Source organism: Vipera berus (assembly GCF_964194415.1).
Source record: "Vipera berus genome assembly, chromosome: 1".
Taxonomy (NCBI): Eukaryota; Metazoa; Chordata; class Lepidosauria; order Squamata; family Viperidae; genus Vipera; species Vipera berus.
Window position 1 is genome coordinate 321,416,808 of NC_138202.1, and position 15,160 is coordinate 321,431,967.

General features: G+C 39.1%; 1 protein-coding gene across 2 annotated transcripts in view; it reads left to right on the top strand.

Moving 5' to 3' along the window:
* The window catches only part of NPHP1 (nephrocystin 1), a 48,070-nt gene that overhangs the window by 31,550 nt on the left and 1,360 nt on the right, over nt 1-15,160 (top strand). Inside the window, exons 15-19 of one of the 2 annotated variants that reach the window (XM_081326277.1) lie at nt 1,738-1,814; nt 2,330-2,429; nt 3,655-3,767; nt 12,255-12,328; nt 13,392-13,436. In XM_081326277.1, coding sequence (XP_081182403.1) covers nt 1,738-1,814; nt 2,330-2,429; nt 3,655-3,767; nt 12,255-12,328; nt 13,392-13,436 — 409 coding nt within the window. Of the gene's footprint in view, nt 1-1,737; nt 1,815-2,329; nt 2,430-3,654; nt 3,768-4,221; nt 4,347-12,254; nt 12,329-13,391; nt 13,437-15,160 lie in introns of those variants that run through there. The other variant, XM_081326278.1, reaches the window with a different exon arrangement.

Sequence of the window (15,160 nt, forward strand, 5' to 3'; positions counted from 1 at the left end):
CAGAAAAAAAATACTGAACAGGAAAAGATACCAAGAGCTTACCGTAGTAGAAATAAAACAGATATATTGCCTATAAAATACTTGGTATGCAATAGTAGCAGCTTTTTGAGAAGCAGGCACATAGTGAATTTTTATTGCTCCAAACCATGTGCTTCTTACAAAAGCACTGCTATATAAGTGTTTGTGTGTAGTTTTATACGTGACTGAGTAATGTTGGCACATTGGTTGGAATGTAATATTGCAGGCTCACTCTGCCCATTGACAGGCGTTCAATCCTGACTAACTCAAGTTCACTCAGCCATTCATCCTTCCAAGGTTGGTAAAATGAGGACCTAGATTGTTGGGGGGCAATATGCTGACACTGTAAACTGCTCAGAGTGCTGTAAAAACACTATGGAGCAGTATGTAAGTCCATGTGCTATTGTTATTACTATTTATAATTGATGAATTTTTTTTCTGTACAGATTTTCAATAATCTGGAAATATTTTTCTTTTTTTGTAATCTGCCAGTTTTAATAATTTCACTTTTCTTATGCTTCTGGGTGGCTGGACTAGAAGACCTCCAAGGTCCCCTTCAGCTCTATTCTATTCTAAACCTAAAATCAGAATAATGATACTTATTACATCTGTAAAGAGCTTTTTTGTGAGAAGGAAACTTTTTCTGATTGGCTTAATTTAGTGTTACCATATTTCCAGTGAAAACATTTTGACAAACTTAAAGATAAAATTTTAACTACTACAAAGTGACTAGTAGAAGCTGAAGTTTACAAACAATTTTCTGGTTGTGGCTCCCCTTAAATCCAAAACAGGCTAGGGAGTACTAGAAAATGATTTCATTGCCATTTACCACCAAGTTTGGAGCACTAATATAACAACGAGAATTTTTATAGCTGACATAATTCAGTCATCATTATTAGATGTATTCATGTTACTTTTTAAAAAGTTATTATTATTATTATTATTATTTATTGAACTTAATAACAAGTTAATAACAATTAAAATAGATTAAATTATCCTTGATTAAAAATCTAAAAACCCTATAACTCTGATTTAAAAAAACCAATTATTTATTTATTTTTATTTTTATTTTTATTACATTTATATCCCGCCCTTCTCCGAAGACTCAGGGCGGCTTACAAGCTTAGCAGTAGCCTTCATTCTATGCATATGCCTGCTTGTTAGGGCTTTCACACACACCCCAAGCGGCATTATTACAAAGTCAGCTTATTGCCCCCAACAATCTGGGTCCTCATTTTACCTACCTTGGAAGGATGGAAGGCTGAGTCAACCTTGAGCCTGGTGGGATGTGAACCTGCACTAATTGCAGGCAGCTGGTGTTACTTAAGGAGGCATTAGCCCACTGCTCCACCAAGGCTCTATTTAATTACAATAAGTTAAAAATTAAAAATTCTCAGTCCTGGCTGGAAAGCTCAAAGAGTCAGGTCTTCAGGTCCCGGCGGAACGAACGAAAATCAGGGGCAGTCCTGAACTCTACGGGTAACTGGTTCCAAAGGACAGGCGCGCTTTTACTGTTTTGTATTTTATTTTCTATGATAAACCAATACATTCATAAACAACAAAAGAATAAGCCAACACAATTCATTAAGTCTTCCTAGTGCAAGAAAAAACCAGCATTTTTCCTGTAATTTCAATCCTGTGCTAATTCAGAAGAAATGTAAGTTATAGAAGAATTACTTACTATTTTCCTGTATAATGTATCATTTAAATATTTTGCAGAACATATGAGCTGCTTTTGAATGGTGGGACTCCATATGAAAAAAGGGTGGAAGTGGACCCCTCAGTTTCAAGGAGAGGTATAATTTATTTTATATCAAAATAAAAAAGTAAATGAAAGGTCTCAGTTTACATAGTCAGAAATCCTATTTGAGTTTTATTGTCAGATTTGGAAACATCTAATGTGGCAGTAAGCATGGATTAAATGGGAATTGAAAGCAAAACTCTCAGCTCTCTGTCATTTGTATATAGTTTAAGAGCAACAAATATTAGCGATAGAAAAAGAAAATTATTACTGAAATAAATAAAACCGTTTGTAAATGTTATATCAAGCAGCAAAAATCATCAAGAAAAGAGTGATTTAAAGAGTGATTTCTTAACAGAATAGCAGTATGCTTGTATTCTATCTACTGTATAGAGATAAAAGGGGCTGAAATATATGACTAGAATAATTTTAAAACAAAACAAGCCTGAAGATAATGAAATCAGAATAAAATATATTACTAGGTTGAGACATTGCTGACAGCAGGAAAAAAAAACAATTTATGGGATTCTTCTGTCACTATGTTTGACTGTATGTATTCTTTTACTAAAGCCAGCAGCAATGTTTTTCATCATATGATAACACTGAGGAAGCAGCCACAACTTCTATTAAAACTGAGGTCTATTAGCACAAGATCGAAAGGAATAATGAAGTAAGTGAACACTAGTTATTTTGTGGTTTACCTTTTACTGTGGAAATAGATATTTCATTATGCCTACAATCTCACACCATCAAAATCAGTTTTGAGATTTTTCAGATCATGTTGAAAGTCTCATAACTTGAAATAAAGCTCTGCAATAAATGTAACTGGCTCTATTATTACATATAAAATACTAAATGTCTTTTGTTATCAAATGTCAACTTCTCAAAGTTACTAAATGTATAAAAGCTATTAAAATGTACAAATAAAACAATTAAAAGTATTCAAAAATGATTCATGAATGTAGTATCTTTCTCTATTTCCTTAAAGTAACTTTTTTTTCCTAACTTCTAACTCTGAAAAATGGTGCTGCTGTTTTAATAGTTGTTCTAACTTTTAGGAGTTGGGATACCTTAAAGCAGTATCAGCTATTCATATTCCTTTAATGAATAACAGAAAAGTGTTATGTTTTGACTAAGTATAAAATACTTCTTCTAAATTTCTTCCGAAGTGTGTACAGCTGTAATAAATGATGCCATCAAATAATAGTGGAAAAAGAATGAAGTATCTCAAATTGTAAACCAGAAGAATTAATAGAGGAAGCTTCCATGATAAAATTACCGGTAGATAAAATTAGTATAATTCAAAAAAGACAACAGTGTTTAATTAATCCATTTAATTGAACAGTTTAAAACCATTTTAATAAAAAATATCCTTAGTAAACGGGTTTGCATATTTAAAAGCAAATAAGTACAAGAACAAAATACTCTTCTTGGATTATGTGATATATGTTGCTCTGAGGGAGATTAGTGGTCTCTAAATAAGTTAAATAAAATAAAGTATGGAAATCTAATTCTTTTTAACAACAGTACTAGCCTGATGAGATTTGAGCACAGTTTTTCTCATGCACAAGAAATTAAACATCTTGAAAGAAAGAAAAAATTATATTATCTACCTTACTGGGAGCAGTGGGTTTATAGTTTTCAAAAGGTAGTCTAGAAAAAAGCATTATAGTTAGATCTTGATTAATAGAACTGCTTTGGAATTGTCTGAATTAAATGTGTTTTTTTTAAAAAAATGTTGAATTATTTGTTTCTAGGTTTAATGCCAAAATCACTAATTGATTGCCATAGCAATCATTCAGATCTGGGCAGAAAGAAAATTTATATTATGATGTGCCCAAACATCACTTGAGATTATGCCTGAAATGAATGCTGTATTTTCATTTTTTAATCAGCCTATTACCAGAAGTATTAATTGGCAGCATGTGCTATATGCATCTCATACTGTTTTATCGTCAGATCCTTGGTGATGTACTCTTGAAAGACAGACCAAATATGCAACATGCAGGTAAGAGTTGCAGCTTTAAGGAGCAGAAAATACAGCAAATACTTTCAATATTCAGGCTTGGATTGGAGATGCTTCCAAGATAAAAAGATGCTGTCCCAGTGATATTTCACGCAGTATTATAAAACATATTTCTTTTGCTTTCGGTTGGTTACGGTCATTTATTTTTAATGTTGTAACAAAGATGTGACTGTAACAGCCTCTGTGTAAGATATTTACAAAATACATTGTGACTTACGGTTTGTTGAAAATGTGTTTCAAAGAATAATACAAATTGTGCCTTGGAGCTTTGACTGAATTGCTTGTAGTAGGTCTTGGCCTGGCTGAACTGAAGCCCAGAACTTTTAAATTGTTCTGGGTTTCCTTTGAAAAATATTGGGGGGTGTGGGGGGTGTCTTATGGCTGAATGTTGTGCCTCATTTCCCTTTCCACTTTTTCCTCTGCATGACCTGTGCAGCAATTCACCTGCTTGATCTACTCAGTGCCTTGTCACTCTGCTTGAATTCAAGCACAACATACCTGACTGGCCTCTCCATCTCATCTCAGTCTTCTCAGCATCTCTGTTCCTTGCAGCTGCTATGGGTGACATCTCATTTTCTCCACAGTCTCCCACCCCAGAACACATTTTTTTTCTAGAACATGAATGTTTTGAGTCTGCTGAAACCAAACATGTATTTCAAGTCCGTGCCTGGACCAAATAAGCATCTTGCAGTCTGGATGAGGACCATCTAGTAATTACGGTCTTCTGTCTGAAAATCCCTTTCTTTCTTTTTTTCTGATTCAAATCCATTTTTGGTATGATAATGATAATGTAAAATGAAATGCATTTATTTTTCTTGGACTTTTTAAAAATAATACTAATCTATTAAGGTAAGTGTAGCTAGAAATGCTGTGACAAAAAAATTACCTGCCCTTTTTCTAAATTGTATAACTGGTCTTTCTTGTCCATGGATTCAGCGTTTATTATGCAATATGCCATTTCTTGCAGGGGAAGGAATTGTTTTTGCAGATTGAGAGTTCCTTATGATTCTATAGCAACTCATTTCTTTCCTCACTTTTTTTTGACAGAACTGCAAGTATTATATACTTAGAACATATTATATATGTTCTAATTTTATCAGTTGCTGTTATTTTGGTGAATGATCTGGGGTTATATGGCAATAAAGTCAACTATAATGTATCACCAATTCTTTACATAGGATCAGCATTTGGACTATTTTGCTTAATGGGATGATGGGATGCACTAACAGCTTGCGAGGAAGAAAAGCTCTGACAAATACTGCATTTTATAGCTCATTCTGGAAAATTAATTAAATCCATGAATAAGCACTTTTTTATGTCACCTAACGTTGCATAAAGTTATTCTAGAACAAACAAACAAATAACATCTAGTAAATGCAGCTTATGAATAGAAATCACCCACTCAATTTACCTGCTTAGCCTGGTAAGAGTTGGCAATATTTGCTCTCTTTCATTTTTTTATATTAGGAATGGGTGACTTTCTCTTTTTGTTCTTAGGTATCTGATATACAGTATGTCTTCAGTTATGGGTCAATCCTATTTAATTTCTGTTAAATAGCGGGTTCTTTGGCGCAGGAATGAAGACGAGGTAATGGAGTACAGGGAAACTCATATTTTATTTCGTGCAGAATCTGTACTGGCAAATGGCTGCAGCTAGCCACAATATATAGTCTAGCATGGCTGGCTCAGGAATTCTGGGAGTTGAAGTCCACAAGTCATAAAAGAGCCAAGGTTGCCTACCTCTGGTCTAGCCCCTAGGCGGCAGCCAATAGGTTTGAAGCAACCATTGCTGCCTAGGGATAGCCAATTATAGCACTGGAGACTTGTAGTCTGGGTTGCTGGAGACCTGTTATCTGCTCCAGCAACCCACGTGGTATTACTAATGAGCCCAGTACATAACACTCCTCCCCTCTTAGATCAGACAATATTAACACAATTAGTAATGCAATTATCAAGACTCATTATCAAAACACACTAAAATAAAAGTAATAGAAAAAAACCAACCCATGTAGGTTACAACATTATTAACAACGTCTGAATGAATAGGCTTCAAGATAGCACATTTAGACAGTTATAGCACTAGTTTCTGTAGTATAGTGGCATAGAGCAATACAACAATATTATAGCTCTTTATTTTACAATGTAATCAGCGAGATATGAAGGAGGCTTGTGTGCCCTAGTGGAACGTCTCGGAGTTCCACTCACTTTGTGGTCTACCAGCTTACCCAGTGGGCTGGGTAGACTTGTGTCCCTTTGTGCTCCTGAGTCAAGGGGATTAGATGCTCTCTGGCTGGCCTCTCCAGGTTGGCCCACCCCAGAGTCAGACTGATCAGCAGAATAGGGGCAGCGGTTGCTGAGGTTCGGATGGCTTGCTCCTTCAGGGGATCCATGTTGCATTCCAGGACTCCCCACTTCTCCCTCTGGTTCCACCTCAGTTATGACAGAAAAGTCTAGAGAGCCCATGTGAGGGCTGGCTTGGCCACACGTTTGAGGACCTTGGGAGGGACCTATGACACAGTCCTCACTTAGTGGCCATTCTGAAAACCGTTTCCTGAGCTGATCAATGTGTCATCTGACAACTCGCCCTCCCTCCAACCCCATAAGATAGGGGTCCGGATGCCTTGGTAATTTGACCAGGAACCTACAGATTCCCATGACCATAGTTCCTGGCCCAAACCCAATCGCCCATGTGCAGCCCCCTCGGGGGTTTTGGTCGAGAGGCTTCTGCTGCCACTCTGTCTGGATGGAGCCTGTCCAGTTTAGTGATCAATCGCCTCCCCCAACGTAGTTCTGCAGGACTTTTGCCTGTAGTAGTGCAGGGTGTAGAATGCTGGCAGAGTAGAAAATCTGCCAATCTGTGATGCCAGTCACCTGTGACAATGCACTTGAGTGATTCCTTCGTTGTCCTCACCATGCGTTCAGCTTGACCATTAGAAGATGGATGAAAAGGTGCAGACGTTGCATGTCTCATGAGATTAGCTCTAAGGAAGGCCTGAAATTCAGCAGCAGTGAATTGGGCCCCATTGTCTGAAACTAAGACATCTGGCAACCCATGTGTGGCAAAGAGTTTTCTCAGCACCTGGATGGTCCTAGCAGTAGTCATGTTAGGAACTGGAATTACTTCCAGCCATTTGGAGTGGCTATCCACTACTATCAGGAAGAGCTGTCCCTGAAAGGGCCCAGCGTAGTCTTATGTGAATCCTAGACCAGGGAATGTGCGTTTCCTCCCACCTGTGAATTGGTGCCTGTGGCATTTCAGGCCTAGATTGCTGGCATGTATAACAACCATGGAATTGTGCCTCAATGTTCTTATCAAGGCCAGGCCACCAAAGGTAGCTTCTAGCTAAAGCTTTCATTCTGACAATGCCTGGATGGCCTTCATGTAATGACTGTAAAACCCTGTCTCTTAGGGAAGTGGGAATTATGACTCTGTTTCCCCATAGAATACACCCCTTGTGGGCAGATAACTCATGCCTTCTGACAAAACAGTTTTGAAATTCAGAACCTGGGCTTTTATCCAACTAGCCCATGTATACCCATGACAATACTCTACTAAGTATTTTATCTGTGGCAGTTTCAGCAGCAATGTCCCCTGCATGGAGGGGAAATTCAGGTATGTCCTGTATGGACAGTATTCTAGCAGCTGGAGCTGGATCTGGTTCCATTAGTGGCAGTGGTAGTCTGCTGAGGCCATCACCAAGGCCCATTTCTTTGCCCGGTTTGTGAATCAATTTAAAAGTGTATGCAGATAGAAAAACAGACCATCTCAGCATTCTTGGAGAAAGTATGTGGGGGTTTGTTTGTCTGTTGTGAAAAGTCCCAACTGAGGTTTGTGGTCTGTAAAGACCGTGAAGTCCCTGCCATATAAATACTCATGGATTTTTTTTTATTCCAGCAACAATGGCTAGGGCCTCTTTGTCAATCTGACCATAGTTGCGCTCAGCAGAGGACAATGTCCTTGAGTAAAATGCTATAGGGACCTGTGTTCCATTTTTTTCTATGTGGCTTAAAACTGCCCCCACCCCATATGGAGATGTATCACATGCAAGACATACTGGTTTAGACTCTTTGTAGTGAGTTACAGTGGACATTTCTGACAATAGTGCTTTTAAGTCCTGGAAACTTTTTTCATGTAAGTTAGTCCATTTCCATGGAGCTTTCTTATCTAGAAGCCTCTGGAGGGGCTCTGCTAGTGCGGCCTTATGAGGTAGAAATGTGTGGTAGAAGTTTAGGAGGCCCAAGAATGTCATGTGTAGAATCAGCAGGGTGAATGCCGTTAGCATCAATTTGGAAACCCAGGAATTCTGTTGAAAGAACCCCAATACTACACTTGCTCTTTCTTAATTTGAAGCCTCTGCAAAACAGCCCTGAGCCTACTGGCTAACACTTCTGGGGATTCCCCTGCAATAAGAACATCATCAAAATAAGGGCAGATGCCCTGAATATCCTTAAGTGTACGCTCCATGATTCCCTGGAAAATGCCCGGTGCAACACTGACTCCAAACTGTAAGTGTTTAACTTTGAAAGCCCCCCTGTGAGTCACGATTGTCTGAGCCGCAGCTGTGGCCTCATCAACCGGCAATTGCTGATAGGCCTGTGCTAAATCAAGTTTAGCAAAAATAGTACCCCCTTGCAAGGAGGCTAAAATGTGGTTGACCACTGGGACCGGGTAAGCATGTTGCTTGAGAGCATTATTTAGTGTGCATTTATAGTCAGCGCAAATGCGAATTTCCCCGTTGGCTTTAAGTGGAGTGACTATAAGAGTTTCCCACTCCCCACCATCAACAGGCTGTAACATGCCCTGTTCTACAAGCTTATTGATTTCTGAATCAATTTTATGTTTTAAGGCAAAGGGGACCCTGCGAGGCTTAACCCTGATTGGGACTACGTTGGGATCTAGCTTAAATGAGATAGGCGGGCCTGTGTATGTTCGTAGGGCTGAATCAAAAACATCTGCATAGTCCTCACATACTGACACAAGGTTTGCAGTTTGTGTCTGGTTTATGCCAGTAATCTGAATACCTAAGGCATCAAACCAATTGAGTCCAATGAGACTTGTTCTATGGCTCCCTACTACAGTGACATCCAGGTGCCCAAAAAAACCCCTTAAATTTTACCGTCAAAGTGGCTTCTCCTTTAACTTGAGCATTTTGAAAATTGGTTAGGATTATATCTGAGGGCCTTAGTTTGGCCCAATTGTTACTGCGCCTACACACGAAATTAAAAGTGTCTTGAGAAATGATTGAGACTGCAGAGCCAGAGTCCAATTCCATCTTACATGGAACTCCTTGTAGCTCTACCAAGAGCCTGAGTTTGGGTTTGAGGGGGCGTTGAGCCCTGGTGTGGCACACGCTTCTACGGCTTCTGAAAAACCCCACACTAACTGGATCCTGGGCCCCAGTACCTCTCCTAGTCAGTTCCTCCGACAGGTGTTTGGGTGGCCAGTCTCTCTGGCGGGCTCTGCAAACCACTGCGATGTGGCCTGTCCTTGTGCAAGCTCTGCATGTGGCTGATTAATCTGCAATTGGTGCGAAAATGGTTGCCGCCGCACCCCTCACATCTAGGTAAGAGAACTGCCTTGCAAGTGTTCTCTCACTGCAGGCTGTTGCGGTGTTGCGCATTGGTTTGCTTTTGGAGTCTGTTGATTTCGGGCTCTTCTTCCTCGGAAGATTCCACGGTGCGTTTGGTGTCCTCAAGGTGGATTGTTTCTTCAAACTTTGATGTTTTGGCGGGCTGTATTGCCTGAACTTGCCCCCGGCGGCTTCGTTGGCTATCACTTCGTCTTGCGCTTCAGAAAATGTTAAGTTTGGTCTAGCAAAGAGTCTCTGCTGAAGCGTTCTGTCCCGTAGGCCACAGACGAGCCGGTCTCGTAGTCAGGTTGCTGCACTCTTTGGTTGAACTTGAACCGCCAAGCCATTTCAGACATCCTGGGCTGGAAATGTCCGGTTAGCTTCTTTTTGAGGTCTGCGTAGGAGACCACTTCAATAGGTGTCTGCGCGAAAAGGTTCTCAGCCAAATCAAAGGTTGCTGGGCCACACATGCAGAGTAGAGTTGTGGCCTTCAGCCCTTCTTCCGTGATCTGATTTGCCCTGAAGTAGTTCTCTACCTGGGACAAATAGGATGTCCATTCTTCCGGGTGCTTCACGTCAAATTCTCGAAGTTTCCAGACCTTCGGCATTCTTTCTTTGCTGGTTCCTGCGTTTCCTTCCGAATCCTGCTTCCAGGCTCAGGGAATGAGTCCACTGAGCACGAGGTCGCTAGCGTAGCTTGCTAGCCGACCTTGAGAGGGGGGGAAATGCCTTTTCTCTCTGGCGTGCGCTGCCTTTCCCTCGTAGACTTCAACTCCTTTTTTCAGTGAAGCAGGATCCCACCTTCGTCGCCAATGTTAAATAGCGGGTTCTTTGGCGCAGGAATGAAGACGAGGTAACGGAGTACAGGGAAACTCATATTTTATTTCGTGCAGAATCTGTAGTGGCAAATGGCTGCAACTAGCCGCAATATATAGTCTAGCCCCTAGGCGGTAGCCAATAGGTTTGAAGCAACCATTGCCACCTAGGGATAGCCAATTGCAGCACAGGAGACTTGTAGTCTGGGTTGCTGGAGAGCCGTTAGCTGCTCCAGCAACCCACGTGGTATTACTAATGAGCCCAGTACATAACAATTTCCATCCGTTTTTAATTTTTTAAATAATATTTCCCAGCATACTCGTTTTATGCAGATTTTCTTAATATGACTGATGTTATAATAACTATATTATGAAATGTAGGATACAAGTGCTTGGATTGATTTTTTTAGTTAAGAATTATTTGAAAAAGTGCACAAATTAAAGGATAATGGTTTTCCTGTTAGTCAAGAACTATAAATAATATTATTCAAATGAAATTCATTCATTTGTACAGCAACAGAGAGTTAGGAAGCCCAGTTTGGGACATACGGGTAGTCTTTGGCTTACATCCATTTGTTCAGCAACTGTTCAATGTTATAGTGGCACTGAGAAAAATGGACATACAATTGGTCCCTGAAGTTCCAGCCCTCATAGCACTCTTGTGGTCATGTGATCACGATGCAAATGCTTGGCTGTCCATTTTATAATTGCATTGTTGCAGGGAGCTCTGGTCAAATGATTGCCATTTATGATCTTCCCACAAGCAAAGTCAGTGGGGAAGCTAGCAGGAAAGGTTACAAGTTGCTCTGGTAAGTCACTCCCCCTTACAGCACATCTCTCCCTCCACGTGCAGCCTCTACTGACCCTCCCAGGTCCTCCTTGGTCTCCCTTAGTTAGCCTGTGCTGGGCTACCCAGCCATCCTCAGCCTCCCTCCCCTTTGCAGCAACCCCATGCTCCTTATCTGGGAGTCCTGCCACCTTTTTACTTAACAACCTGCATGTCTTGGGGTTATGATGGTAGTTGGGGCTGCCAGAATTGCCATCACTAAACAATACAGTCATGTGATGGTTTGCTTTAGTACTACATTGCTCAGTGACAGCAATCCATTGCTGCAGTAACTGAGGACTACTTGTACTATTTAATTATATACGTGTGTGTGTGTGTGTGTGTGTGTGTGTGTGTGTGGTGTATTCCAAGAAATGGAAGTCAGCTCTTTTAAAATATAAGTAGTTCTCAATTTATGACCGTAATGGAATGTCCACATTTGTAAATCATGACAGTTATAAATAGCAATAGCTACAGCACTTAGACTTATATACCACTTCACAATACTTTACAGCCCTCTCTAAGAGGTTTACAGAGTCAGCATATTGCCCCAACAATCTGGGCCCTCATTTTACTGACCTCGGAAGACTGAAAGGCTGAGTCAACCTTGAGCCGGTAAGAATCGAACTGCTGTCAGTCAGCAGAATTAGCCTGCAATGCTGCATTCTAACCACTGCACCACTGAGACTCTGTGCCACCAAGCAGGTCATCTCGTGATCAATCTGATTTTACAGTCTCTTTTGTGGTGGTCATTAAGCGAACATGGATAGGAGAACAGTGGCTCACATGGTTAGGACACTAGGTTGGAGGTTAGCAAGCACGTGTTCAAGACCCGAGGGCTGCAGTGTGGTGGAGTGAGCTCTTGTCATTTGCTTCAGCTCCTTAACAGGGACATGAAAGCTCCCCCAGGTGACTCCCCCAGGCAGTGGTGATGTCACCAACTAATCCTTTCAACCTAGAAATGTTTTAAATGATGCCTCTGACAAACAAAGGGAACAAACAGGATGGTTGTTAAGCACAATAGTTGTTCACTATGGGGCAATTTTGGCAAAAATGTCGCAAACCACAGTCAATCCGGGCTGTCAGAACTTTTGGGGGTCCATTGTAACTTTGAACTGTTGCTGAGCAACTGATTGTAACTCGAGGACTACTTGTATAAGGGTAGTGCTTATAGTTTTCTTTAAATTGCTTCTGTCATACATAAAATGTCACTAAAGCAGCCATAAGAATAGGTTATATGTTTTGATTCCCCTTACAGATTTGATCAGCAATCCAATTTTGGCAACTTTTCCTAAACTCATGGAACAGCCTGATATTATGGATGCACTCAGGGTGAGTAAAATGTTTTTCATTGCTAAGTATGAAAGTAGACCTCAGATGACAGGTTTCAGTTCCTTTTCGTATTTCTATCAACAGTTCTCCTGAGACACTACCATGGTATTAAATTTCAAGAAATAGCATAGAAGTAAAGTAAATAGAAGTTGAAGTAAAATGCTCCAAGTATTTAGAAAGGCTGGCTTAGGAGAGGTTGGAATTCAACTACAGGGTGTGGCTTGTTGAAATGAAAGCTCTGAAACTTTTGAATTTCTAGTAGTTCATTATAGCAGGAATGATTTCTGGTAACTTCTCCAATGATGTAAATTGAATATAAATATTGGTTCCAGTGAGAAAAACCTGGAAAACATGCATTTGCCTAGGTGGAGTAAGGCAAGTAGATTAAGAGGGTGTCTTTTGATAGCACTCAAATATTGGAAAGAGTGTGCTAAATGCGAAAATAATAATTTAATAATAACTTATGTATATGCTGCCCAGCTCTCAGTGATTCAATTAGTTAAAAAATGGTATACTTATTAATGAAAAGAAATGCAATCTAGGAAGATTACCACTAAAATTGATTTTTTAAATTACTTTGAAGAGGATATCACAGTCCTGTAATGCAGTTTTTCAGGAGACATAGAGGGACTGGTAGAAATCACTTTCTATTGCTTATAACAGAAGTATGTAACAGATATTTCCCATGGATGGAATGTTGTTGATACGAACTATAGACCCAACTCTTTTTTTAAAGGAAAATATCAGTGGATTTAGGATTCAAAATACAGTTTTGAATTATATTTTGCGGAACTATACTCACCTCATATCTCTTATAGTAAACCAGAATCTAGGTCTTTTCTTTCTTTGAGCTTTTCAGGGGTTTTTGGAATAGCATGTCTTTTTCAGGATTTGAAAATCCTGTGAGAACCCCCAACTTTCTGTTGGTGTAATGTAAAATACAACGAACCACAAAGAAGTACAGAGTATAACCCCACAGTCCTTCTAATTCCTCTGTACCTATATAAAAACACTTTGAAAATTGGACAACTGTCTGTAAAGTTTTGAAATTTATTATTTTTAGAGTTCCTGGGCAGAGAAAGAAAGTACATTGAAGAGATCAGAAAAGGTAAGCATTTTCAATTAGGAAGACAGTACTTTAAACATGTAATGAAATTGTGACCCTATGTCTCATTGCGCAGAAACACCCCACACACACACACACAGACACCCCACAGCTTCTTGATAGGAAGAGTCCTGCAGAAATTGTGCATTTTGTTGAAGGGTGTTTTTTCCCCAAGAAGTCCTTAGTGTCTTGTCCAGCAAATCTTTATGTCTAGGTAGCTTTGACTTTAACTGGATGTAAAGGCTCTCTTTCCACAATATATTGCAGCACATGTCTAAATTGTTTTCAGTGATCACAGTAGCCAGAAAATTAGTTTGGCCATCTCATTCAGCTGTTTTTATTTGCAAACTGTTTAGAGTAGAATCTATTCCGATATCCCAACCTGTGATGATGGAATTGCTGTTATTTTTTACATTGCATTTTTTAATTTCTCAGTTTCCTTCTTTGTCTTTCCTTTTCTGTATTTTTTCTTTTCTCTCTTTTAAAGTTAAATACAAGGTATGAAAAAGAAAAAGTTGCCTACTTTAGGGAGGAACATAGTCAACTTGTGGGACCTAACCAAGAAGTTGAAGCTCAAGTTATGCCTTTTTTTTCCCCAGCTGCACTGGAAGGCAAGCTGGTACAAAGCGGAAGTGATACAAATGTTAAATTGATGGCTTAATTTGCTATAATTTAGTATATGAATAAGATGAACTCAGCTAATTTATATGGATATCTACTGCTATAATTTTACTTTAAAGATAGAGCAGAGCATTACTCTGTTGTGATAGGAAGCATTAAAAATAAAGATAAGACTCATCATGTGTGTCTACTTTGGGTTAGGTCCTCCCCCTCCTCTTCCTTATTTTTTCTTTTCATTATTCTCTTATTTTTGAATTTGAAATTTGATTTAATGTTTTGAAAGAATTTAAGTAGAAAGAAATATAAGAAAAATACTGAGCATGTGAAAGACAGGAAATAAGATATGGATAATTATTCCTGTTGGACTTTGAATTGAACATGTTTGATCAGCACAGTATTAATCACTGACAAAGCTATAAACGTAAGGATACATCAGATCAACGCTGAAAGTTATAAATTGGAATAATATATAATTCTATAGATAAGAAAACCCACATTTCAGATATAGCATAATCCAAGAATCATTTCCAATTAGAATTAAATTCTGCATCAGATTTACTTTTTATGTAAGAAGCTAATCTGGACATCAAAACAAACTTCCACAATTTAATTAGCCATTCTTCCAAAGGGTAAGTCAAATGTCTTTTGCAATAAAAAGGATATAACATTCTTCCAGCTATTAGCATATACAATATTGATTCTGTCCAGCTTTACAACACTGCAATAACATATAAAAAGGGATCCAGACTCTTGGGTACATTTCCAACATTTTCTAGAAAAATAATTTCAGATAGTCCTTGACTTAAGGACCATTTATTTAAACACTTCTCAAAGTTACTAAAAAGTGTAAAAGTGATTTAGGACCTATCCTTGAAGTTATAACTGTTGCAAAATCCCTGCAGTGGTTTGCATTTATAACCAATTGCACCATCCTGTGGCCCCATGATTGCAATTTGTGATCTTACCAGCCAGTTTACAACAAACACTAATTGGGAAAGTCAGGTTTTCTTAACAGCTGTGTGATTTCTTTAATGACTGCAGTAAAAATGGTTTTAAAATCAGGTTTGGTCACATGATGACTTACTTAACCCCATAGTGATTAAAAT